General features: G+C 40.3%; 1 protein-coding gene across 2 annotated transcripts; it reads right to left on the reverse strand.

Annotated features, from left to right (window-relative positions):
* ptafr (platelet-activating factor receptor) lies at positions 1-27,952 on the reverse strand. 2 transcript variants are annotated; one of them, XM_061968217.2, is made up of 3 exons: positions 27,809-27,952; positions 3,321-3,398; positions 1-1,689 (listed from the first exon to the last, which is right to left on the reverse strand). In XM_061968217.2, the coding sequence occupies exons 2-3, from the start codon at positions 3,333-3,335 to the stop codon at positions 520-522; spliced, it is 1,185 nt and encodes a 394-aa protein (XP_061824201.1). In that variant the 5' UTR covers positions 3,336-3,398; positions 27,809-27,952; the 3' UTR covers positions 1-519. The 2 variants fall into 2 exon arrangements, with proteins under 2 accessions (XP_061824201.1, XP_061824200.1); XM_061968216.2 differs by lacking the exon at positions 27,809-27,952 and adding an exon at positions 3,782-3,809.
* Positions 27,953-27,986: the final 34 nt, after the last annotated feature.

The raw sequence follows: 27,986 nt of genomic DNA on the forward strand, positions 1-27,986 counted from the left end.
GAATTGATACCACTGAGGCCTCTGATGCAGGTGTATGTCTGTATGAGACATACCGACCGGATGCACATTTATTTTCAAACGGTAACTCAAAGATTTTTCATAGGGGATATGAATGATGAGAAATGCCATTGACACAAACTAAAAAAAAATTGCCGCCATGTCAAGGGAGCTCAATAGAAAAAATACTTTTAATCAACATTACTACTTTTTTCTGGTGCTTTTTTGTTAATTCTCATCAGATAACGAGTCGTCCATCAGATTGTCTTACAGACTTCTGCTTTTCTGTGTGTGTGATGAATGCCTCACACAGGAAGTTGAATTCAGTCCGCGGATCCCACATTACGAAAGCGTTCTTTACAAAAGAACTTACTTTACTTATTTGATTTGGTCGAGCTCACAGTCGAACCTTAAAAAAGAAGCACAGTTTTAAAGCTGTGGGAAATTGGTACAATTGTTTGTAACCCGTTCCACTTCAGTCGCAGCGTCCATGACCATGACGCCATCGCTTGGCGGTTTGAATTATTGCACTTCAGGCTGATTAGGCTCGTCCGCAAGTTTGTGGCTCTGGTGCCTGCTGTCCAAGGAGATCTCTGAGGTGACTGTGTGGGAGCAACTCTCGCCTTTTGCCAGCCTCTTCAGGTGAGCCATGATGAACCTTCGGAACTTCCTGGTGGCGAAGCAATACACCACTGGATCCAGAATGCAGTTGAGGCCCATGAGTAGCAAAGTGATCTGATGGAGGTCATTGAGCGCCTGCACTGTCTTGGGGTGCCAATCCACGTGGCCCCATCCCTCTTGGATCTGCAGTGCTGCTAGCGTCCAGAATCCTTGGACTATGTGATGAGGCAGGAAGCACAGGACAAACACGCCAACAACCGCCATTAGCATTTGCACAGCCCTCTGTTTGACCCCTGTGGACCCTCTGGAAGATGAGAGTTTCATGTTGGACTTCCTGGATAGACCTTTTGAGGAATGGAATACGGACTGAGAAACACCTTGGGTAACCAGTGCTCGGGCAATAAGGAGGTTGCACACCACCACGAGCACAAAAACAACAAAAAACATTCCGATGATTGCAAAATGGGTAGCAGCCGTGAGTCTTTTGGACGAATCGTCTACATTCTGGTAGCCCTCGAAACAGCGGGTGACGTTCCCATCCTGGTTGGTGCCTGGACTTGCAAGGAATGGAACAGCCATGGAGATAGTCAACAACCAGATGACAACACACACGGCGATCCCGCGGCGCCTGTGGTCCGACGATGCCGCATCCAGAGGCCGAGTGACCGCCCAGTATCGGTTGACGCTGATAGCGCCCAGGAACAGAATGGAGCAGTAGGTGTTAATAAAGAACAATGATCCGGTCAGTCGACACAGGAAGTCTTTGTAGACCCAAGTGCCTTCGCGACTGTAATACCCAATCCAGAAGGGGAGGGCACACACGAAAAGTAAATCAGCGATGGTCAAGTTGGTCATGTAGATCCGGATCTCCCCCATGGCCTTGGCTTGTCGTAGGCAGCGCAGCACAAACAGTACATAGATGTTAGCGAAGAGGCCCAGAATGAAGATGATGCCGTAGGCCACGGGGAAGAGATGATAACGAAAGGGGGAGTCCAGGAAGTTTGAGTCATTCATGGCTGTAAAAGTTGTGAGTCCTTGAGAGACTTCGGTTGTTGAAAGCCACATGTCTGTCTGCGGATAATAACAAGATACACAGTAAAATGTTCATTCCTTCCAGGAGTATAACTTGATCCACAATACAACTTTTTAAGTGTTATTTTAGCATCGTTATCATCAGGTCGGCACAAAGACAAGTTACATAAAAATAGTCAACGTTAAAAAAAATTGGGTTCTAAACCTTTTCTTTGGTCCTTTTGTCGTCATTAACATTTAGAATAGCTTTCGATTTTGCCGCATCATCAGTTACACTTGTGAAGGAATATTATACACAAAAAAGCCAAAAACATGCAAACACTTTGTTACCATGTACCGGTACTAGCTAATTTTGTAGTTGTTTCCATTGTTATTGTTCCTGTTTCTGTCTGCCCTTTTAAAAACCACCACTGTACTCGCCAGTGTTGCTCTCTCTTTAACCAAGTTGCTATTTTTGTCTTTTCGTCACATATCGTAGCCAATTGATGCTCCTATTTCTCTGTCTGTCCCCTCTTGAACCAAGTACTAGCTAATGATGTTGTTGCTGTTGCGGTTTCCAGACGTTGCTCTTTTCTTTCTATCTGTTTCAGCAACTGTAGATGTAATTTATACTGTTGACTGTCAATCAGAATGTGCAATAATGTTATGTTACTTACTGTGCCTTGTATATACGTTTTTATTTTTATTTTTTATTTTTAGCTAAGTACCGTGTGACTTGTTGAAGGGTGGACTAGCAAAGTAAGATTTTCATTGTACGGCAAACTGTTTAACTGTGCATATGACAATAAACAATCTTGAATATTGAATCTTGAATTGTCATTTGTTAGCATTGTAGCCTCCAATGTCAAAACTGAAAATCAGACTGTTGTTTCCTTTTATTGTTTTCTTTTTTTCTCTGTCTGTCCCATTTTAAGCCAAGTATTAGGAAGCATTGTTGTTCGCTCTAGCACATTTTAAGCCAAATTGCAGTTGTTTTTCATGATTGCTCTTCCCCTTATGTCGATGTCGCGGTTACTGTTATTGTTTTGTTATTGCTGTTGTTTTTGATTCTCTTTTTTCTGTCTGTCTGTCTGTCTGTCCCCTCTTAAACCGCACACATTTTTCCAACCTCGAGTTTCTTAATATATTAACTCAATAGCCACCAACCTATTTAACATACTGTGTGTTTATAGCTGCAATAAATCAGATATAAATGATGCCGTAGGAGAAGAGCTGATAACGAAAGGGTGAGTCCAAGCAGGATTCATAAACCAATAGTGAAGTGAATTATATTTATATAGCACTTTTCTCTAGAGACTCAAAGTGCTTTACATAGTTACATTCAAACCAGTGTGGGTGGCACTGGGAGCAAGTGGTTAAAGTATCTTGCCCAAGGACACAACGGCAATGACTAGGATGGCAGAAGAGGGGATCAAACCTTGAACCCTGAAGTTGCTGGCACGGCCGCTTTAACAACCGACAATAAAAGTATGTTTTTTTAGTCTTGATGAATCTGTATATTAAAAACATGAAGATATAACTTATCTTATGTGTATGCTATTGCTACTAAAGTCTGTCACCGTGATGTCGCTATCAGCAAATCAGTTCCGGCTGCCTGGTCAGCAAATGTGCGTAAGGCAAGACGTAAGAAGAAGTGAAGAAAGACATTAAAAAGGAAGCAGGGGTTTTACCATAGTTTCTTGCATCTTGTGGTTTTCAACACAGCTTGTTATTTGAATCCCCCCTTACAGTTCAGTGACGACGCACAACTGTGAAAAAAAAGTTCAAAGCCGATAAGTAAAAGTAAACATTCTTGGAATATCTTGATACAGATTTTATATCTATCCTCTAAACATCTTACATCAATAAGTAGGATACAAAAACACCTATTATGTTTTAACATTTTTGCCGCTGGTTAAGGATCTAAGGGTTAATTTCTCCTTTTACAAGCTCAAACTAACTCTGATCGAAAATATAACTCCCACATGTGGTCATAGAATAACTGTAATCATAAGACAATTTAAATACTCAAAGTAAAAAATCAAGTATTTAGCTTATGACCTCACAAATATTGTAAGTGTAATTCCCAAAGTATCTTTGCAAAAAAAAACAGAAGACAGTTCTAAAAAAACTTCCATGGCTGCTGACATACCAGGCGGTGTCTTCGTCTGTGCTCGTTATTTGAATGTGTGGGAGTGTTGGTTGGAGTCAAAGTGAAGGCGTGCATGAAGAGGGAGGTGCAAATGTCCTCTTGGGAAATCCCACATGGTGCAACCAAAAAGAAATGACGCGCCCACGCAGCAGAAGATTACGTGAAGAAATATGCTTTTTATTGTCAAATCACTTTGAAAGATTTTATTCAAGTGGAGCAAATTTAATGTGCACATTATTGATCATCAAATGTCTAGTATCATACAGCATGCTTTAATTGAGATGTTAAAAATTACTTAAAGAAGATTGATAAACCAATAAGAGTATGTTTTTTAAGTCTTATGACTACGAATAAAAACATCTTACTACAATAAAACATTATCGCTAAAATCCGTTCCATTTTGTCCACTAGCGACGCTGAGATCATTATTCATGCGTTCATTACGTCTCGTCTCGATTACTGTAACGTATTATTTTCGGGTCTCCCTATGTCTAGCATTAAAAGATTACAATTGGTACAAAATGCGGCTGCTAGACTTTTGACAAGAACAAGAAAGTTTGATCATATTACGCCTATACTGGCTCACCTGCACTGGCTTCCTGTGCACTTAAGATGTGACTTTAAGGTTTTACTACTTACGTATAAAATACTACACGGTCTAGCTCCGTCCTATTTGAGTACCTTGAAGGTAGAAAAGCGCTATACAAGTACAACCCATTTATCATTTATCATTTATCTTGCTGATTGTATTGTACCATATGTCCCGGCAAGAAATCTGCGTTCAAAGAACTCCGGCTTATTAGTGATTCCCAGAGCCCAAAAAAAGTCTGCGGGCTATAGAGCGTTTTCTATTCGGGCTCCAGTACTATGGAATGCCCTCCCGGTAACAATTAGAGATGCTACCTCAGTAGAAACATTTAAGTCCCATCTTAAAACTCATTTGTATACTCTAGCCTTTGAATAGCCCCCTTTTTTTAGACCAGTTGATCTGCCGTTTCTTTTCTTTTCTCCTCTGCTCCCCCCTATCCCTTGTGGAGGGGGAGACACTCAGGTCCGGTGGCCATGGATGGGGTGCTGGCTGTCCGGGGTCGGGACCCGGAGTGGACCGCTCGCCTGTGTATCGGTTGGGAACATCTCTGCGCTGCTGACCCGTCTCCGCTCGGGATGGTTTCCTGCTGACCCCACTGTGGACTGGACTCTTACTGTTATGCTGGATCCACTATGGACTGTACTCTTACAATATTATGTTAGACCCACTCGACATCCATTGCATTCGGTCTCCCTAGGGGGGGGGGGGGGGGGGGGGGGGGATCATAGTCATTCACATCGACGTACCACTGGGGTGAGTTTTTCCTTGCCCTTATGTGGGCTTTGTACCAAGGATGTCGTTGTGGCTTGTGCAGCCCTTTGAGACACTTGTGATTTAGGGCTATATAAATAAACATTGATTGATTGATTGATTGATTGATTTTAATAACAAACAGTTGTATTTTGTTGCAACATTTTGGAATTCTTTGCATACCAGACTTACAGTAATCATTTCCTTATTTGGGGTCATGTGATTCATTTTGTTGAAATGTCAATCACATAAAATACTACTATAAAACACAGGCTAGTTTGATAAAGAAATATGTTTAGAAAAATGAATGCAGCTGAGATAGGCTCCAGCACCCCCTCCCCTGACCTCAAAAGGGACAAAGGGTAGAAGATGAATGGATGGATGAATTCAAATATTACTGATACAACACAAATATGGCCTAAATTAACACACAATACTATAACTGTGATCACTATCACATTGTTCTGTAACCTTTAATTGACTCTCACATTTATAATCAAATCACTGTCAACCTCCTGAGTGACCCTTAACCTGCATGAAATGAATTTTTACATGTATTTTTAAATGTGCATATCTCAATTGTATTTGAAATTCCTAATAAATGTTATAAAATGTAATTCAAAACAAAGTTAAGCATCATATTTGTCATAAGATGTGTATTTTATAAACGCTCATCTGCAGCTGGTCACTGCAGTTTGGTAACAAGCAGCAGTAATGTCTCTAAACCACTGGAGGGAAGACTAGGCCAACAAAAGTGGTCAAGGGCAAGCAGCCGTGCATAGAGAAAGGCAAAGCAACACTAAAACATTTGTCTAGAGGTCTTTAGTTACTTGTTACACTGTCATTCTTAGATTCGGAGAGTTTCACAAACCTCATAGACTTTATTGGTGCTATTATGGCAGGAAAACAAGGACTCTTCCCGGTGGTAACATGTGGTACTCTAAAGCAAGTAGCTACCTTTGCTACCTTCTGACAGGATGTCCTACAGATGACCTAATGGCTAACCATCCCACTTCGGACACTATTGGACACTGAACTCTGAACAGCAGTACCCTCAAACTGGGTTTAAAAAGAATAGAATAAAACAGAATAGAATAGAATAGAATAGAACACTTTATTAACATAAGAGCATGACAAAAATACAAGTGGTTATCTGTTAGGTTCAGTTGAAATAACAATATAAACAATAAATAACATGTTAAAAAATAAATACATAAATACCAGTACAAACAGCAGTGCAACAGTGGGACCGACAGCAGTGCAACAGTGGTCTCTATTGGGACCGATTTAATATACTAATTGCCCAAGTGTAAAAACTGTTTATAACTCTTTGACCAAAACATGTTCCCATGGTGGCAGCAGGTTGAACAAGTGCTGACCAGGGTGAGAGCTGTCAGTCAGGATTTTCTTTGCTTTACAGAGGCAGTGAGCGCATGCAATGTCCTTTAGGGAGGGCAGAGGGCAGCCGATAATATTTTCTGCTGTCCTGGTCTGCAGCAGAGCAGGCAGCAAACCACACACAGTCAGGCAGTACATCAGCACCGGCTCTATGGTGGCCCGATAAAAAGATGCATGCAGTTTCTCCTCAAGTTGGTTCTCTCCGCAGGACACGAAGGAAATGGAGTCTCTGCTGTGCCTTTTTGACCAGTAGTGTTGTGAGGTCCTCCGAGATGTAAGTTCCCAAGAACTTAAAGGAAGTTATAGTCTCCACACATGCTCCATTTACTACAAATGGAGCATGTTACCCTCTCTGTCTCCTAAATTCAATGACCATCTCTTTGGTTTTTGTGGTGTTCAGTCTAAGGTTGTTCTTGGAGCACCACCGTGCCAGGTCCTGTATTTCCTCTCTGCAGGCTGTTTCATCACTCCCGTGATCAGGCCCACCACAGTGGTGTCGTCGGCACACTTGATAGTGGTGTGCGAGGGATGAATGGGACACAGTCATATGTTCATAGGGCGTACAGGAGGGGGCTCAACACGCAGCACTGAGAGGATGGAGCAACGTTGACCCACCTTAACAATCTGAGGTCAGTTGCTCAAAACATTTTTTTTATCTAGGAACAGATGGGGTGGTAGACCCAGGTAGCTCAGCTTCTCCACCAGAATGTCTGGGATTATGGTATTGAACGTCGATCAGTCGAGGTACCCAGAAGTTCCATATGTCCCACAGCTAAGTGGAAAACAGTGGCGACGACATCCTCTGTGGACCGTTTTGGCTGTAGGCCCACTGGTGTGGCTCAAAGTTCTGGGGGAGGCAGGATTTGATATATTTGAGAACAAGCCTTTCAAAACACTTCATAACCACAGACGCTAGTGCCATATGGTCTGTAGTCGTTTAAGTTTTTTATGGCTATCCTCTTGGAGATTGGGATGACAGTGGCTGCCTTAAGACAGGGCAGGACTTGGGCTTGTGCCAGGGATGAATTGAGTATCCCTGTCAGTCCTATTGTCAGCTGATCTGCACTGTCCCGAAACATCTTGCCAAGTATGCCATCCGGCCTTTACACGGGTTTACAGCCTTCACTGCCCGCCTCACCTGGTTCTCTTAGAGGACAAGCAGTTGAGGACTAGAGGAGGGAGGGCATCTGGGGTATGTCCGGCCTGGATGGCTTAAAACGGGCAAAGAAATGATTGAGTTCCTCCGCTAGCGAGTGTTCCATGTTGTTTGCTGCCGATGAGTTACTTTTGTAACTCGTCAGAAGTTGGATGCCTTGCCACACTCGCCGTGAGTCTTTGTTGTCCAGGTGTGCCTCCACTTTCCTCCTATACTCCATTTTTGCAGCCTTAATTCCTCTCCTGAGGTCACCTCGAGTCGGGCACTGTACTTAATGCATATATCTGGGGAGCATATTCTTCAAGCAGGCTTTGTTGAAGTACCCAGCCACAACAAAGGTTCCTTCTGGATGGGCCTGCATCTGCTTCTCGATAGCATAATGCAGTAGGGAGAGGGCTAAGATAATGTTCGCTTGCGGTGGTATATAAAAAGCTGTTAGAAATACAGCAAGGTCCTTTCAGTTTGTCTGAAGGCTAACAATCCCACTTCTGACACCATTTATAACAGAACTTGAATACAACTAAGTCCAAATATTCAAGTAAATCTCAACAGGGTTATCTCACCATGGCCGCTTGCTTCAAGGGTCCTCCCAGATGGCTTTAAGCCTAATCGTCCCACTTCTGACACTATTATCCCAAAACTCTGAAGACTAATATGCACAATGCCGATTTGAAATGAAACAACCTACTTTACTCGTATTTGGTGTCAATGGTCCTTCCAGTTTACCTGCAGGCTAACAATCCCAATTCTGACACCACTATCCCAGTAAATTGGAGACTAATGTGCTCAATCCAGATTTGAAATGAAACAACCATTGCAGTCAACCTCACTCCTATCCGGTGTCATGGGTCTTTCCAGTTTTCCTGCAGGCTAACAATCCCACTTATGACACCATCTATCCATCCATTTACTACCGCTTATTCCCTTCGGGGTCGCGGGGGCGCTGGAGCTTATCTCAGCTACAATCGGGCGGAAGGCGGGGTACACCCTGGACAAGTCGCCACCTCATCGCAGGGCCAACACAGATAGACAGACAACATTCACACTCACATTCACACACTAGGGCCAATTTAGTGTTGCCAATCAACCTATCCCCAGGTGCATGTCTTTGGAGGTGGGAGGAAGCCGGAGTACCCGGAGGGAACCCACGCAGTCACGGGGAGAACATGCAAACTCCACACAGAAAGATCCCGAGGCCGGGATTGAACTCACGACTACTCAGGACCTTCGTATTGTGAGGCAGACGCACTAACCCCTCTCTCACTGTGCTGCCCACTTATGACACCATTCGTCACAAAACTCTGAAGATAAGTGATCTCCACTCAAAAACTAACTAAGTTTAACAAATCAAGTAAACCTCAACAGGGTTATCTCAAAATAGTCACTTGCATCAAATGTCTTTCCAGTTGGCCTCAAGTGAACAATCCCACTTCTGACACCATTAGTCCAAGACCTCACGGAAGTACTAACCTAAAATTATCTTTTTATGAAGGTAGGTCGTTGTATGGACTGGATCGACAGACAGAGTTGGATCAACCAGTATGCTCTAAACTTGAACCATCTGGTTTAAATAGATCTGTTAAACAACTTAGTGTAAGCTGAAGCTTAATGCTGCCAACATGCCATGAAATTCATTCTCTCACTCCGGATTCATCTTTAGCATTTAGAAATGTCATCACATTAATGCAGGCAAAACATGATGTTCCACGCTGCAGCAATTTGTCTCTCATGTTGTTTCTAAACATTAGCCCAGCTGTGCAGAGACGGCAAAAGGGATTGATGCCAGCACCATGGCAGTATTTTTACAGGCTATCTTGCCATCTCTTTAAAGGCCTACTGAAATGAATTTTTTTTATTCAAACGGGGATAGCAGATCCATTCTATGTGTCATACTTGATCATTTCGCGATATTGCCATATTTTTGCTGGAAGGATTTAGTATAGAACAACGACGATAAAGTTCGCAACTTTTGGTCGCTGATAAAAAAAAGCCTTGCCTGTACCGGAAGTAGCGTGACGTCACAAGTTGAAAGTCTCCTCACATTTCCCCATTGTTTACACCAGCAGCGATAGCGATTGGGACCGAGAAAGCAACGATTACCCCATTAATTTGAGCCAGGATGAAAGATTCGTGGATGAGGAACGTGAGAGTGAAGTATTAGAGTGCAGTTCAGGACGCATCTTTTTTCGCTCTGACCGTAATTTAGGTACAAGGGCTCATTGGATTCCACACTCTCTCTTTTTCTATTGTGGATCATGGATTTGTATTTTAAACCACCTCGGATACTATATCCTCTTGAAAATGAGAGTTGAGAACGCAAAATGGACAATCACAGTGACTTTTATCTCCACGACAATACATCGGTGAAGCACTTTTAGCTACGGAGCTAACGTGATAGCATCGGGCTTAACTGCAGATAGAAACAAAATAAATAAACCCCTGACTGGAAGGATAGACAGAAAATCAACAATACTATTAAACCATGGACCTGTAACTACACGGTTAATGCTTTCCAGCCTGGCGAAGCTTAACAATGCTGTTGCTAACGACGCCATTGAATCTAACTTAGCTACGGACCTCGACAGAGCTATGATAAAAACACATTAGCTCTCCACCTACGCCAACCCTCATCTGGTCCTCAACACCGAAGCTAACCTGCGTTCCAGCGATCGACGGAGCGGCGAAGGACTTTACCCGATCATCGATGCGGTCGGCGGCTAGCGTCGGATAGCGCGTCTGCTATCCAAGTCAAAGTCCTCCTGGTTGTGTTGCTGTAGCCAGACGCTAATACACCGATCATTAAACAAATTGCAAAAGATTCACCAACACACATGTCCAGAATACTGTGGAATTTTGCGATGAAAACTGAGCTTTTTGTATTGGATACAATCACGTCCCAATACTTCCGTTTCAACCATCGACGTCACGCGCATACGTCATCATACCTAGACGTTTTCAACCGGAAGTTTCGCAGGAAATTTAAAATTGCACTTTATAAGTTAACCCAGCCGTATTGGCGTGTGTTGCAATGTTAAGATTTCATCATTGATATATAAACTATCAGACTGCGTGGTCGGTAGTAGTGGGTTTCAGTAGGCCTTTAAAAGAGCTGTGCAGTCGGGAATCAGGCATTCCTTTGGGAAACAGGAAGGGAGAGATCTAAATGTTCAGAACGCTCCATATCCTGTTAACACCTTTTTACATACCCCCTAGTGTGACGCTACGCCTTTGGCCGACACATGAACACCTGAAAACACGAGGATGAGGTGACAAGGATGTTGGCGCTCATATCCATAATCACCTGGCACGGTGCTCCAGTGTAGACCTCTCTCAGGGAGATTTACTGCATGCCAGAGACTGAGTTTAAAGGAATGTCCCCCGCGTAGTGAGAAATCGCAGACCATGGGAGGGTTGAGCTCAACAGGCTGAGACATTTGTACTTTTAAATAAGATTGGATTAGACAAGAGGATGTTTTTGTTTTTTTGTTTCTTTGATTTTTTTTTCAAACGATCAACGCATGTTAGAAGATCTCTCTCTCTCACTCTCATGGGACTTTCTGTGGCATTCTAAATTAAACACCAAGAAACTCAGTATTTAACACGAAGCACCAATGTTGCTGACTCAAGTCCCACTCAAGATCAAAGTGTGGGAAAAGCTGGCGTGGCGAAGTTGGTAGAGTGGCCGTGCCAGCAATCGGAGTGTTGCTGGTTACTGGGGTTCAATCCCCACCTTCTACCATCCTAGTCACGTCCGTTGTGTCTTTGAGCAAGACACTTCACCCTTGCTCCTGATGGCTGCTGGTTAGCGCCTTGCATGGCAGCTCCCGCCATCAGTGTGTGAATGTGTGTGTGAATGTGTGTGTGAATGGATGAATGTGGAAATACTGTCAAAGTGCTTTGAGTACCTTGTAGGTAGAAAAGCGCTATATAAGTATAACCCATTTATTTATTTATTTTATAGTTAATACAGAGCAGTTATTCTATATTATTGATATTCTGTGTCTCAACAACAACATTGTATGAAGCAATGGTAGATTTGTATTAAAGTGTGGCAGCGATTCACCAGTTCCAGCAGATGGTGTTTAATATTATTTTACTTTTCAATACGTATTTCATATTTAACAAAAAGCTGTTATTCTACTAAAATGTTCCATTTACTCTGTTTTTCTAATTTGAAATGTCATATTCTATACAGAGTAGCAACTTGATCATGACAATGTGAATTAGGGGTGACAAAGTTAACGCGATAACGCGTTAACTATACATTTCAATAACGGCACTCATTTTTTTATCGGGCGATTAATGCGAACACTTCCTTTTTGACACTCTGGCTGGCTGAAATATTGCGTAAATTATTTTATAACATGTTCTGGTCGAGTCCTCAATTACAGAATGATTAGCAGGCTGAATATTACATATTATTAGTAGTGGCCTAGTAGTTAGAGTGTCCGCTCTGAGATCGGTAGGTCGTGAGTTCAAACCGAGTCATACCAAAGACTATAAAAATGTGACCCATTACCTCCCTGCTTGGCACTCAGCATCAAGGGTTGGAATTGGGGGTTAAATCACCAAAAATGATTCCCGGCGCGGCACCGCTGCTGCTCACTGCTCCCCTCACCTCCCAGGGGGTGAACAAGGGGATGGGTCAAATGCAGAGGACAAATTTCAATCATTGGTACTTTAACTTAACTTAACTTTAACTTTAATTAATTCCTAGAGAAGGTTAAAACATTGTCATGCAGCAATATGAAGACCATTAACTTGTACATGTAATGTACAGAATATCAGAAGCATTTATTCAGGTAGAAATATCACAGATTACAGCTGGGATAGCCCCCCCCCTGAAAATTATGTGATGAAAAATTATATCTATCTGCGATTAATCGCGATTAATTTTGAGTTACTATGCAATAAATATGTTAATCGTTTGACAGCCCTAATGTGAATGTAGCAGGAATGAATACTGAGCTCATATAATATGAAATATGATATATTCCCTTTTTTAGGTGGGAGGGAATAAAAACATTCATATTTATATAAAATTAAAAAAAAAGGACTGTTGTTGGAATTTAGACGTACTATAAGCAATTGTATCTAAATCAAAAAGGATGCTTTCTGTCAAACAACGCATGCAGAGTGGTTATCCAATAATAGAGCTGTAAGAGCTGCATGTCTTAGGATAAGTGCATGTTTCCCGACATTACAGACTGCCCCACATTTGGACTCATCTGGGTTATATGTGTTTAAATACTGGCCATAACCCGCTGTGGGAGGACTGTGAATTAAGCACAGTAATCCTCATCCTTGCTGTTAAAAGAACACAAAGTAGTAAAGCTTCATAAGCCTTGTTGCACTGTCTGTAAAACCATCCTCGATTTAAATGTTCTCGTTGCTTTATTATAACAATAGTCATAATATCATCAGGTGAGTGATGACCTCTTGACTGGACTCTTGTACCGTTGACTGCATGTAATTGTGGGGATGTGCGCGGGATTATGGAGATTAGTGTGCAGCTGCAGTCATTGCAAGAAAACAAATGTGAAATACAAAAGAAGAAGAAAAACTACAAGCACATGGCAAGTGCGTGCTTGCAACAAACTCCTTTTTGGAACACGTTGGATTTTGCTAGCTGGCGAGGGATGTTTGCAATTAGGAAGGATGTCGGCTCTTCCTGAATCAGGTGGCCCGTTTTGCACAAGTGCCCATATGCAGTGCAAATGAGCTGGATGGCCTTCTCCTGAAAACATGTGTTGGCGCTTTACTCTGCATTGCTGTCTGCGACGTGCATTTGCGTTTACGTCACTTGATATATTGACGCCGGGTACCCTCATGACAGAAACATGTGTGAGCACAGGCCTATAGCTTCCCAACATGACAGAAGTCTGTCGCCGTATTTAGAGAGGAATTTCCATGTCTGTCTTTGCTTACACAGTGGAACCCGTGAACTTGAACGCCACTGTTGTACAATTTGGAATTAAGGCAAAACGTTCCGGCGCTTAAGTTGCACAAAGCAACAGTCGAATCACGTCACATACTGTAAAACAGTGTTTTTCAACCACTGTGCTGCGGCACACAAGTCCGTGAGATATTGTCTGGTGGTGCCGTGGGAAATTATGAAACTTCACCTAATTGGTCCAAAAAATATTTTTTGCAAATCCATCCATCCATCCATTTTCTACCGCTTAATCCCTAGCGGGGGGCGCTGGAGCCTCTCTCAGCTACAATCGGGCGGAAGGCGGGGTACACCCTGGACAAGTCGCCACCTCATCACAGGGCCAAATCAATAATTATAATCTGCAAATAATGGGCCGCTGCTTAGTGTCTGTGCTGTGTAAAACTCGGCAGGGTAACCACGTAATACTCCATGTCAGTAGGTTACAGCAGGTTAGTTAGGGTAGGTTAGGGTAGTTAATTGCTTTGTAAAAGTCGAAATGTGTCGGGTAAGACGAGGATGGTTTGTTGTGATCCCAATATGCAGACCACGGCGTGCAGGTAAAAAGGTATGTAACGCTTAAAGGGGAACATTATCACCAGACCTATGTAAGCGTCAATATATTCCTTGATGTTGCAGAAAAAAGACCATATATATTTTTAACCGATTTCCGAACTCTAAATGGGTGAATTTTGGCGAATTAAACGCCTTTCTAATATTCGCTCTCGGAGCGATGACGTCACAACGTGGCGTCACATCGGGAAGCAATCCGCCATTTTCTCAAACACCGAGTCAAATCAGCTCTGTTATTTTCCGTTTTTTTCGACTGTTTTCCGTACCTTGGAGACATCATGCCTCGTCGGTGTGTTGTCGGAGGGTGTAACAACACGAACAGGGACGGATTCAAGTTGCACCAGTGGCCCAAAGATGCGAAAGTGGCAAGAAATTGGACGTTTGTTCCGCACACTTTACCGACGAAAGCTATGCTACGACAGAGATGGCAAGAATGTGTGGATATCCTGCGACACTCAAAGCAGATGCATTTCCAACGATAAAGTCAAAGGAATCTGCCGCCAAACCCCCATTGAATCTGCCGGAGTGTGTGAGCAATTCAGGGACAAAGGGCCTCGGTAGCACGGCAAGCAATGGCGGCAGTTTGTTCCCGCAGACGAGCGAGCTAAACCCCCTATCGACCCTAGCTTCCCTGGCCTGCTGACATCAACTCCAAAACTGGACAAATCAGCTTTCAGGAAAAGAGCGCGGATGAGGGTATGTCTACAGAATATATTAATTGATGAAAATTGGGCTGTCTGCACTCTCAAAGTGCATGTTGTTGCCAAATGTATTTCATATGCTGTAAACCTAGTTCATAGTTGTTAGTTTCCTTTAATGCCAAACAAACACATACCAATCGTTGGTTAGAAGGCGATCGCCAAATTCGTCCTCGCTTTCTCTCGTGTCGCTGGCTGTCGTGTCGTTTTCGTCGGTTTCGCTTGCATACGGTTCAAACCGATATGTCTCAATAGCTTCAGTTTCTTCTTCAATTTCGTTTTCGCTACCTGCCTCCACACTACAACCATCCGTTTCAATACATTTGTAATCTGTTGAATCGCTTAAGCCGCTGAAATCCGAGTCTGAATCCGAGCTAATGTCGCTATAGCTTGCAGTTCTTTCCGCCATGTTTGTTTGTGTTGGCTTCACTATGTGACGTCACAGGAAAATAGACGGGTGGTTAAAATCAGGCACTTTGAAGCTTTTTTTAGGGATATTGTGTGATGGGTAAAATTTTGAAAAAAACTTTGACAATTATAATAAGCCACTGGGAACTGATTTTTAATGGTTTTAACCATTCTGAAATTGTGATAATGTTCCCCTTTAAACCAAAAATGAACAAAAAGGAAAGAAAAAGGTATGCAAAACGAAAGTAAAACTGAACTGGTTACAAAGTAAACAGAAACAGAATGCTGGACGACAGCAAAAACTTACGGCGTCCGCAAAGTACATCCGCACATGACGTGACAATCAACAATGTCCACACAAAGAAGGGTAGCGACAACTTAAATAGCCTTGCTTGCTAACACAAAGCAGGTGCGGGGAATAGCGCTCAAAGGAAGACATGAAGCTGCTACAGGAAGTCACCAACAAAACAGGAAGGGCCACCAAAATAACAGCGCAAGACAAGCACTAAAGCACAGGAAAACACCAACAAATTCAAAATAAGGCACGACGACATGGTGGAGTATCATTTTTTTAACGTTTTTTTTGCCGGTGGTGTGCCTCCGTATTCTTAAATGAAAAGGTTGAAAAACACTGCTGTAAAACATCAGCAACCAGGCCTAAATTCAACAAAAAACACAGAATGCATTTTTTATAATTGAGCTTTTTCCTTGACTTTTTGTGGTGATTAACTTATTTTTACAATTGAAAGACCGTGAAAAATGTCTAAAAGGACTTGCTTTGAAAGAAGTTGCATAAAGCCTTGGAGTTGAAGAGCGTCACATAATGTAAAACCAAAAAAAAAAGCACATAATTAATTACCTCTGGAGTTTTTCTTTTTCTTTCCATTTTTAGTGGTGGTTAACTTATTTTCACACTTGGATAACAGGGGGAAATGTTTAAAAGGACTTAAGTAAAACAATGCTTCTAAAGTTGCATAAAGCTCCAGAGTTGAAGAGCGTCACATACTGTAAAACCTCAGCAACCAGACCTAAAACACAGAATTAACTCTTAGATGTGTTTTTTCTTTGCCTTTTTTGTGCTGGTTAACTTATTCTTACACTTAGATGAAAGTGAAAAATGTCCAAAAGGACTTAAGTAAAAAAACAAAAACATTGCAGTTGAGGAGCGTCACATACTGTAAAACCGCAGCAACCAGACCAAAAACACAATTAACTCTTTATGTTTTGCTTTTTCTTTGACTATTTACTTCTTTTTACATTTGGATGACCAGGAGCTATGTTTAAAAGGAATTTGAAGGATTTTTTTTATAAAGCATTTGATTCCAAGTAAATGTAGTACTGTAAAAACCACTGTGACAAAACTAGACTTAGCAGGTGAATTTTGCTTTTTCTTTGATTTTTTTCTGCAACATATACTCCAACAAAAAAGGTAATGTAGAAACTAAAACAAATTATTTGACTCTGTAACAGTCTATTATTTATTCTACTTTTTGCCTTTTTAAATGATTTAGTCAGCTTCCTCTCAAATTGTGACCTGTTTGAATCTACATGCATGTCACATGGTGCCTCCTTTGTTATTAAAAAGAAGGAATACACAACCAGACTCACGAATTATATTCTGTTGCGTTGATTTCTTCCCGTCATTCTCCACATGTCAAAGAACAATTATTATTCATCAATATTTAGCTCCACTCGACCATTATGGCACATGTAAGGGTAAGAATTGAATACCCTTATATTAATTGTGAGGTGAACATATTTAACTTAAATATAATTGCAAGTATGTAACCATGGTGACCATTTCATTCTTGCTTATACTGGTGATTGTAATTGGAGGTCAACATACTGTAAACCGATCCAGTGTAAGGCGTTATTGCCTTTATCATGCTTTTATTACTTCCTCATATTTCTTGTAACAGTTTTCAGCCTGGTATGATCAAACAAAACAACATCACATTCATCCTTAACAGTGAACCCAGCATTTTCCGCTAAAACATAGTGTCCAAACGTTTTCCATCAAGGGCCGCATACAGAATAACATTACCCTTAAAACCAACACAATGGAGGTCAATCAATATATGCTAAACTATCATTGATTGATTGATTGAGAAGTTTATTGACATCTTAAAGAATGTAATCCATGTAATGCTTTAAAAAGGCAAATGGATGGCACAAAAAGCCAAAAAGGCTTGTTTCCATTGTGGTTCATTAAATATTCATCACATTTGATACATTCAATAATAAAAGATATAGAACCTGTAACATGTATATAAAAAATTACGTTAAAAAAATTGATAAATTATGTACATATACACAGTATACATGTCAGGTGATTTGAAAAACAATATATACAAAAAATGGGGGGGGGGTATAAACACTATGTACATGACACTATGTAAATGACACTATGTACATGACTATGTGTCATGTCTGTGTGATCATGTTTTGTTTTAGTCATGTTCGGTTTTGTTTTTGGACTTTTTGTGCACTTTTGTTTTGTTTTGTCACCATAGCAACCATTAGTTTTCACCTGTCACGTCACGCACCTGTTTCACGTTTTGAGTCACGCACCTGCTTTCACTAATCATGTCTATAGTATTTAAGTTCATTGTTTTCAGTTTGTCGTTCTGGCGACATCTCACATTTATGCTCTGTACATTCCTGACACTTGTTTTCATGTCCATCCTTCATGCTGCTATTTTTGTCCAAGCCAAGTAAGTTTTTGTTTATTAATGCTTTAGTCTTTTGGTTTCATAGTTTGTTCTCCGCCACTGTGCGCGCTTTTCGTTTGTACTTTTTTTTGATATATTAAATAAATCATGTACTTACATTCCCGTCTCGCCCGAGCCAACTTTCCGTTGCATTCTAGAAAAACTAAACCCCAGGACCAAGTCATGACATTATGCACATGTTGACTCCAATCAGAACAAAACAGTCACACCTTAGCTTAAAGTTGAACCCACAAGACATTTAATTTCTTCGTAATATAATTATTGACTAATATTATTATTATTCCGCCAATTTAAAACCTTAACCTAAAACCATACTGGTGGCACCTGTCTCTGCCCACTGCTTCGATATGTCAGGGCGGCCGCATCTTACAGCAGTCAAGACCGACCTATCAACCAGTGCGAGTCAATGGGACAGCGATGTGTTTTATATAGAAATCGCTGAAACTGTAAATGTCGAAAATGGTAGTATCTATAGATTTACAGTTTTCGATGTAGCACACTTACAGTAGCAATCGTGGAGGGGATTTTTTTTCTCTTTTTTATGAAATGGTGACACTGTGCATATTAAGTTAAGTTAAAGTAAGTTAAAGTACCAATGATTGTCACACACACACTAGGTGTGGTGAAATGTGTCCTCTGCATTAAGCCCATCCCCTTGTTCACCCACTGGGAGGTGAGGGGAGCAGTGGGCAGCAGCGATGCCGCGCCCGGGAATAATTGTTGGTGATTTAACCCCCAATTCCATCCCTTGGTGCTGAGTGCCAAGCAGGGAGGTAATGGGTCCCATTTTTATAGTCTTTGGTAAGACTCGGCCGGGGTTTGAACTCACAACCTACCAATCTCAGGGCGGACACGCTAACCACTAGGCCACTGAGTAGGTATATAGTATCCTTTTGGAGCAGTTACATGATGTAGTTCTTGTAAAAAATATGAAAAATTATTCCTTTACAGAAGTTATACGGCATACAGTGATACGGTCTTAACAGATGGCTGCCAGAAGATGGCGGACAGCTTGACGCATGATCCGGCCAATTCGTGAGGCGTCATTTAGGTGTGCTGGAAAAAATCGATTCAGATCCAGATCGCGATTTCATCTGATTTACAATTGAGTCAAAAAATGTTAATATTGATAAAATAAATAAATAAATCAAAAATGTATGTACAGTACATATTACTACCCCAAAGGGAATAAGCGGTAGAAAATGGATGGATATTTTTATATATTGTTTTTTAATTAGTCAATCAAAAATAAATACATAAATATAAGCATACAGTACAGGCCAAAAGTTTGGACACACCTTCTCCTTATTCAATGCGTTTTCTTTATTTTCATGACTATTTACATTGTAGATTTTCACTGAAGAAATCAAAACTATGACTGAACACATGTGGAGTTATGTACTCAACAAAAAAGGCGAAATAACTGAGAACATGTTTTAGACTTCCTTTTTTAGACTTAGACTTCCTTTTATTGTCATTCAAATTTGAACTTTACAGTACAGATAAGAACGAAATTGTGTTGCATTAGCTCATGGTAAGATAAAAGAGCAATAAGGTGCAGATATAAATAAATAAATTACTACACTTTTGCATATGCATCCACGTTTATGGATGTATGTTATATTGTCTTTATATTCCAGCGAGTTAATCCATTTTTGGGGGGATTTGAGGGGATTTTTTTTAATGCGTTCAAGAGTGGGAGGGAAGAAGCTGTTACAGAACCTGGAGGTTCTGCTACGGAGGTTGCGGAACCTCTTTCTAGAGTCTAGCAGTGAAAGCAGTCCTTGCAGATTTTCTGAGCCCTGGTCAGGCAGCGGCTTTTTTGTGATCTCCTGGATAAGAGGAAGAGGAGTCCTGATGATCTTTTCCGCCGTCCTCACCACTCTCTGTAGAGACTTCCAGTCTGAGGCACTGCAGGCTCCAGTCCAGACAGAGATGCTGTTGGTCAGTTTTACATTCTAGTTTCTTAAAAATAGCCACCCTTTGCTCTGATGACTGCTTTGCACACTCATGGCATTCTCTCGATGAGCTTCAAGCACACCTGTGAAGTGAAAACCATTTCAGGTGACTACCTCTTGAAGCTCATTGAGAGAATGCCAAGAGTGTGCGAAAAAGTAATCAGAGCAAAGAGTGGCTATTTTGAAGAAACTAGAAAATAAAACATTATTTCAGTTATTTCACCTTTTTTTGTTAAGTACATAACTCCACATGTGTTCATTCATAGTTTTGATAACTTCAGTGACAATCTACAGTGTAAATAGTCATGAAAATAAAGAAAACGCATTGAATGAGAAGGTGTGTCCAAACTTTTGGCCTGTACTGTATATAATGATTTTGAATCAAATCCTTACCCCAGGTATCATAATTGAATCGTGGGTTGTTGTAAGAATCACATGCCTAGCGTTTAGTGCAGGGATATTCATCAAAATTGTTGTAGGTGTCACATTTACAGAAAGGTATGTCATCTCTATAACAACATTCTCGTGTTTTTGAAAATCTGCTGCAAAAATGTGAGTTTCTCATAAGTTTTTTTAATTGAACTCACGGGCCACCAGTTGAATAGCCCAAATGATGAAAAAGAGAGGACCTAAAATTAAACTTTGAGGAACAGCACTAATGTAACTACAGACGTTGAACAAATGACTGATGACTGCATCTGAAGCATACTTGCCAACCCTCACGGATTTTCCGGGAGAGTCCCGAAATTCAGCGCCTCTCCCGAAAACCTCCCGGGACAAATTATCTCCCGAAAATCTCCCGAAATTCAAGCGGACTCAGGTCCGCGTGTCTGCCCAATCACGTTATAACTGTAGAATGATCGAGGGCGAGTTCTTGGTTTCTTATGTGGGTTTATTGTTAGGCAGTTTCATTAACGTCCTCCAAGTGCGGTAACAACACACAACAACAGCAGTCACGTTTTCGTCTACCGTAAAGCAGTTCGTCTTACGTAAACAGCAATGTTGTGACACTCTTAAACAGGACAATACTGCCATCTAGTGCATTTGATGAAAGCACTTTTGTGCGTGCCACACAGCAATGCATCATCAGAGAGGGTGTTCAGCATGGTTAGAAAAATAGTGACAGAGAATAGAACAACGATGGACAATTCAACCCTTAACTCAACAAGTACCGTATTTTCCGCACTATAAGGCGCACCTAAAAACCACAATTTTTCTCAAAAGCTGACAGTGCGCCTTATAACCCGGTGCGCTTTATTACGATTCATTTTCATAAAGTTTCGGTCTCGCAACTTCGGTAAACAGCCGCCATCTTTTTTCCCGGTAGAACAGGAAGCGCTTCTTCTTCTACGCAAGCAACCGCCAAGGAAAGCACCCGCCCCCATAGAACAGGAAGCGCTTCACCCGCCCCCGGAAGAAGAAGAAAAAACGCGCGGATATCACCGTACGTTTCATTTCCTGTTTACATCTGTAAAGACCACAAAATGGCTCCTACTAAGCGATCCGGTTCATAAAAAGACGCAATCTCTCCATCCGCACACGGATTACTACCGTATTTCACAGCTGATATTCCTGTGAACCGCACTGTGGAACGGGAGCACGTACGGTGAATATTCGCACCACAGGGAATGAGAAGTCATCCTTCACTGTGGTTCTAGCTTGCCATGCTAACTTCCACCCATGATGATATTCAAAAGGAAGACCTTGCCAAAAGAGACCTTTCCAGCCGGCGTCATCATAAAAGCTAACTCGAAGGGATGGATGGATGAAGAAAAGATGAGCGAGTGGTTAAGGGAAGTTTACGCGAAGAGGCCGGGTGGCTTTTTTCACACAGCTCCGAAGGCGAACACACCTTCACTAAGACGGGCAGATAGCGCCGGTCGACATACGCCAACATCTGCCAGTGGATCGTAAATGCCTGGGCAGATAGTTTCGGTCACAACTGTGGTCCGAGCTTTCCGGAAGGCAGGATTCACAGAACTGCTGCACAACAACAGCGACACTGAATCCGATGACTTCGACGAGGCGGAGCCGGCCATTTTTGGATCCCACGCTTGCGCAACTTTTCAATTCGGACACCGAAGACGAAGAATTCGAAGGATTTACGAATGAAGAATAACTTCAGAAGGTGAGCGCTATGTTTATTTTGTGTGTTGTGACATTAACGTTCGAGCAACATTATGTTGCTATTTATTGCTCTACACCATTTTGAATTTTACTATGTTTGTGATTGCACATTTGCGTACATTTTGGGACAGAGTTGTTAGAACGCTGGTTTCCAATATATTATTAAAGTTTGACTGAACTATCTGACTGTTTTTTTGACATTCACTTTAGCGCAGCGTTTTTTTGACATTCACTTTAGCGCAGCGTAGGCGCGGCTTATAGTCCGGGGCGGCTTATTGGTGGACAAAATTATGAAATATGTAATTCATAGAAGGTGCGGCTAATAATCCGGTGCGCCTTATAGTGCGGAAAATACGGTATATGTGTAATTAAATTAACACTGAAATTCAAGTATTTCTTTTATTTATTTATATATATATATATATATATATATATATATATATATATATATATATATATATATATATATATATATATATATATGTAACAGGGTCCATTATGTCTTGTAAATAATGTCTTTAATAATGCTTTATTATTGTTATAATTACACAAAATGTGTAAGTTACATGTAAATACCTGAATATTGTTCGATGTTTTGTCAATGTGGAACCATTGTCTCGTTGTCCCTCCTACTGCAATAATTACTGTGACACCTGACTTTATATATGCGTTGGACACGCCTTCCAACTTCCCTTTTGTCTACCATAACGGGAGAGGTAGGCGTCCATGCGACGACAGAAAATGTATTGTGATGTTAAGAACTTCAGTTCACCTTCTTGTTCTGTATTGTATTTTGTGTAGGGACTCGACGACGGAAAAAACTTATTGACAACAATTGTATTCTGTGTTTTATCAGTAAAGTGCAGCTGAGCAATCCGTGGTGTCGGTCGTGTTTCATAAAAGCCACACAACGCAGAGGAAAAGACCACCGGTTACATATATATATATATATATATATATATATATATATATATATATATATATATATATATATATATATATATATATATATATATATATATATATAATAAAATAAATATATATTTATAGCTACAATTCACTGAAAGTCAAGTATTTCATATATATATATATATATATATATATATATATATATATATATATGAAATACTTGACTTTATAGCTACAATTCACTGAAAGTCAAGTATTTCATATATATATATATATATATGAAATACTTGACTTTCAGTGAATTGTAGCTATAAATATATATTTATATATATTTCATATAGATATATATATACATATATATATATATATATATATATATATATATATATATATATATATATATATATATATATATATATATATATATATATATGAAATACCGGTACTTGACTTTCAGTGAATTGTAGCTATAAATATATATTTATAGGTGAATTCCAGCTGTAAATATACTCCTCCCCGCTTAACCACGCCCCCAAACACGCCCCCCTCCCCACCCCCACCCACCCACCTCCCGAAATCGGAGGTCTCAAGGTTGGCAAGTATGATCTGAAGTAAACAAGATACAGCAACACCATAGTTATGTACAACTCACATTATGAAAAAAAATGGCATCTGCCAAACAGGAGAGGATTTAAATATGTGCCTTTATATTGTAAAACCCCAGTGTTCTATGTTTGCTCGCAAGGTTAAAAGTCAATGCAAGGATCTTCTAATATGTCAGGGGTCGGCAACCCAAAATGTTGAAAGAGCCATATTGGACTGAAATACAAAAAAAATCTGTCTGGAGCTGCAAAAAATTAAAAGCCTTGTATAAGTGTTATAATGAAGACAACACATTATGTAAGTGTAAATATTAGTTATATTAGCCTACTATCAAATGACTATCTTCTCAGTTTATATTGCATAGAGATAATGTGTCATGAGACATGCACATACTGTATAAATCAAAAATAAGAGGACCTAAAGGAAATTAAATGAGCTCAAATAAACCTACACAAGAGGCATAATGATGCAATATGTACAAACAGCTAGCCTAAATAGCATGTGAGCATGGATTATCTTGCAGTGACCAAATATGCCTGATTAGCACTCCAACAAGTCAATAACATCAACAAAGCTCACCTGTGTGCCTTCACGCACAACATTACCAGTTTGGTGGACAAAATGAGACAAAAAAGGAGTGGCATAAAACACGTCTTAGAAAGCCGGAGAAAGTTGTAAATGTAAACAAACTACGGTGAGTTCAAGGACCGCCAAAATTAGTAGGACAAAACGGTGCTCGCCAAATAGTCTCTAATCACTGAAACATGTTTTATAGAAACAGTGTGATATCTATCAATTAGAGAGGTGTGTGTCATGTTTGTCCATCAACAGAAACCATAGTAAAACAAAAAATACATTTTTTCCTCATCTTTTTCCATTTTCATACATTTTTGAAAAAGCTCCAGAGAGCCACGAGGCTGGTGCTAAAAAGCCGTATGCGGCTCTAGAGCCGCGAGTTGTCGACCCCCGCAATATGTGGTCCAAGTTCCTCTATACAACAGGAGCACTCTCGTGTTATTAGTTTTTTGCAAAAAGAAACTCGGCGGCCGGTATGGTGTCATTCCTGAGCTAAAATTGGCCCCTTAGCTGCCAGTTATATAGTCTTGTTCTAGTGTACAGTGTATGTACGCATTCCCCGTGGGCCATTTTGGTTGTCAGGTCCCATTTTTGGGGTGATTTAGGCCAGTTCCAGCTTTTTTGTTGTAATATGTTCAGTTCAGTTCAGTTTCAGTTTATTTCGAACATGCATACGATACAATGTAATTCATCACATATTTCCAGTTGTTTCATTACAGCACGTCCAAAAAGGAGTAGGAAGAAGCTGAGCTTATTTAATCCTTCCTCTTTTCATATCATAGCAATTTTATCCTATTTCCTTGTTCTCTGTAACATAACAGTGAACAAATAAATAATAAACAAATAATTGCCATAGTAAGTAAAAAAATATTAAACACATAAATAATATTTGTCTCGATAAAAAAAAAGGGTTCAAGATGTTCATCATAATTCTTGTTCTGTGTACTTTGTGAACACTTGTAGTTTGAACAATCTCTTAAACTGAATCATATTGGTGCTTTCTTTGATTTCTTTGGTTAATCCATTCCATAATTAAATTCCACATACTGATATGCTTAAGGTTTTAAGTGTTGTACGAGCATACAAATGTTTTAAATTAGATTTTCCTCTAAAGTTATATTTCTCCTCTTTTGTTGAGAAGAATTGTTGTACATTCTTGGGTAGCAGGTTATAGTTTGCTTTGTGCATCATTTTAGCTGTTTGCAAATGCACCAAATCGTTGAATTTCAACATTTGTGATTAAATAAATAAAGGGTTTGTATGTTCTCTATATCCAACATTATGTATTATTCTAATTGATCTTTTTTGTAACACCGTTAGGGAATGAAGCGCACATTTGTAGTTCCATCCATCCATTTTCTACGCCTTATTCCCTTTTGGGGTGGCAGGGGGCGCTGGAGCCTATCTCAGCTACAATCGGGCGGAAGGCGGTGTACACCCTGCACAAGTCGCCACCTCAGTTGTGTACCGTACCCATATTTCTACACAGTAACTCAGATATGGTAACACTAGTGAGCAGTAAAGAATATGAAGTGATTTTTGGTCCAGAACATGTTTTGCTTTGTTCATTATTGACGTGTTTCTTGCTACTTTATGTTCTATACTTTTTACATGAGATTTCCAATTCAGTTTATCATCTATTATTACGCCCAAAAAAAGTGTTTTCTTTTACCCTTTCAATGTCTACTTCGTCTATTTCTATTTGTGTTTGACTCGTATTTATTTTCTCAAAAATACTGAAATTCCACGACATAGTGAATTTGCAAACAGCTTAAATTATACACAAAACCAACTATAACCTGCTACCCAAGAATATACAACAATTATTCTCAACAAAAGAGGAGAAATATTATCTTAGAGACAAATTTAATTTAAAACATTTGTACGCACGTACAACACTTAACACCTTCAGTATATCAGTATGTGGAATTAAATTATGGAATGGATTAAGCCGGTGTTTTTCAACCTTTTTTGAGTCAAGGCACATTTTTTGCGTTGAATAAATCCGAAGGCACACCACCAGCAGACGTCACTAAAAAACGAAACTCAGTTGACAGTAAAAAGTCGTTGTCGCAATTGTTGGATATGACTTTAAACCATAACCAAGCATGCATCACTATAGCTCTTGTCTCAAAGTAGGTGTACTTTCACCACCTGTCACATCACGCCCTGACTTATTTGGAGTTTATTGCTGTTTTCCTGTGTGTATTGTTGTAGTTTTTGTCTTGCGCTCCTATTTTAATGGCTTTTTCTCTTTTTTTGGTATTTTCCTGTAGCAGTTTCTGTTTTACCTTTCAGCTATATTTACCGCATCTACTTTGTTTTAGCAATCAAGAAGATTTTGGTTGTTTTTATCCTTCATTGTGGGGACATTGTTGACTGTCATGTCATGTTCGGATGTACTTTGTGGACGCCGTCTTTGCGCCACAGTAAGTCTTTGCTGTCGTCCAGCATTCTGTTTTTCTTTACTTTGCAGCTAGTTCAGTTTTAGTTTTGTTCTGCATAGCCGTCCCTAAGCTTCAATACCTTTTCTTAGGGGCACTAATCTTTTGTTTATTTTTGGTTTAAGCATTAGATACCTTTTTACCTGCACACTGCCTCCCGCTGTTCCCGACATCTACAAAGCGATTAGCTACCGGCTACCACCTACTGATATGGAAGAGTATTACAAGGTTACTCTGCCGAGCTCTGGACAGCACCGACACTCAACAACAACACATCATTTGCAGACTATAATTACTGGTTTGCAAAAATATTTTTAACCCAAATAGGTGAAATTAGATAATCTCCCACGGCACACCAGACTGTATCTCACGGCACGCTAGTGTGCCGTGGCACAGTGGTTGAAAAACACTGGATTAAGCAATGAAATCAAACAATGTACTAATATAATCCACTTCAAGAAACTCTTCAAACTTAAAGTGTTTACAAAGTACAATGAAGAAGAACCATGATAAACATTCTGAATTAATTTCATCCATCCATTCATTTTCAAGATAATCTGACTCATCTCACCATATGAAATATAATTTACTTCAACAATTATTATTTATTTATTTTTGTTGTTATTACTTATGGAGTATATTGTGAATAAATTAAGAACAGTAAGTGAACAAAAGTTTTAGCAACTGCTATGTAAAGGAAAGGTGGTAGGATTAAATAAGCTCTGCTTCTTCCTACTCCTTTTCGAACATGTTGAACGGAGAAACTGGAAATTGTGATGTATCATATGTTGTATGCATGCATGTTCGAAATAAACTCAAACTCTGTAGAATGTGTCGCAGGCCAATAAAAAAATGAGCTGTGGGCCGCAAATGGCACCCGGGCTGCATTTTGCACACCATTATAATAAACAGTTTATGCCATATGCAGGTTGAAAATATATCATGCACCGTTTACAACATCTGCATGCAGGCTCATGTTGCTCCTAATAAAAGAATATCTAAATGAGCTTTAATAGAGGTTGTTCTTAATCTTGCATCAGCAACAACAAAAAAGTGTTTCAATGCAGCTGTGGCTTTATTGTGCACCATAAAGTCGGTTTGTATCGTGCCACGACTTGCACAATCCAACATTAAGCCTGTATGAGAAGAAATATGCCACATTGGCTTGGCTCACCGGCTTGACTTGCTTCTGTGTGTGTGGAGGAAGGGGGCGGAGAGGCGGGACCTCGCATCCTGGGAAGGGCGTTCTCTTTGCGGTCAAAGCAGGCAGAGTCATCCCGAGGGGTGGGTCTTCCTACGGCGACAGTGGGGGAAAGGGGAGAAAAAAAAAGGAAAAGCCCCCTTTTTCATTG

This window comes from Nerophis lumbriciformis, linkage group LG08 (assembly GCF_033978685.3).
Source record: "Nerophis lumbriciformis linkage group LG08, RoL_Nlum_v2.1, whole genome shotgun sequence".
In the NCBI taxonomy this organism is placed as follows: Eukaryota; Metazoa; Chordata; class Actinopteri; order Syngnathiformes; family Syngnathidae; genus Nerophis; species Nerophis lumbriciformis.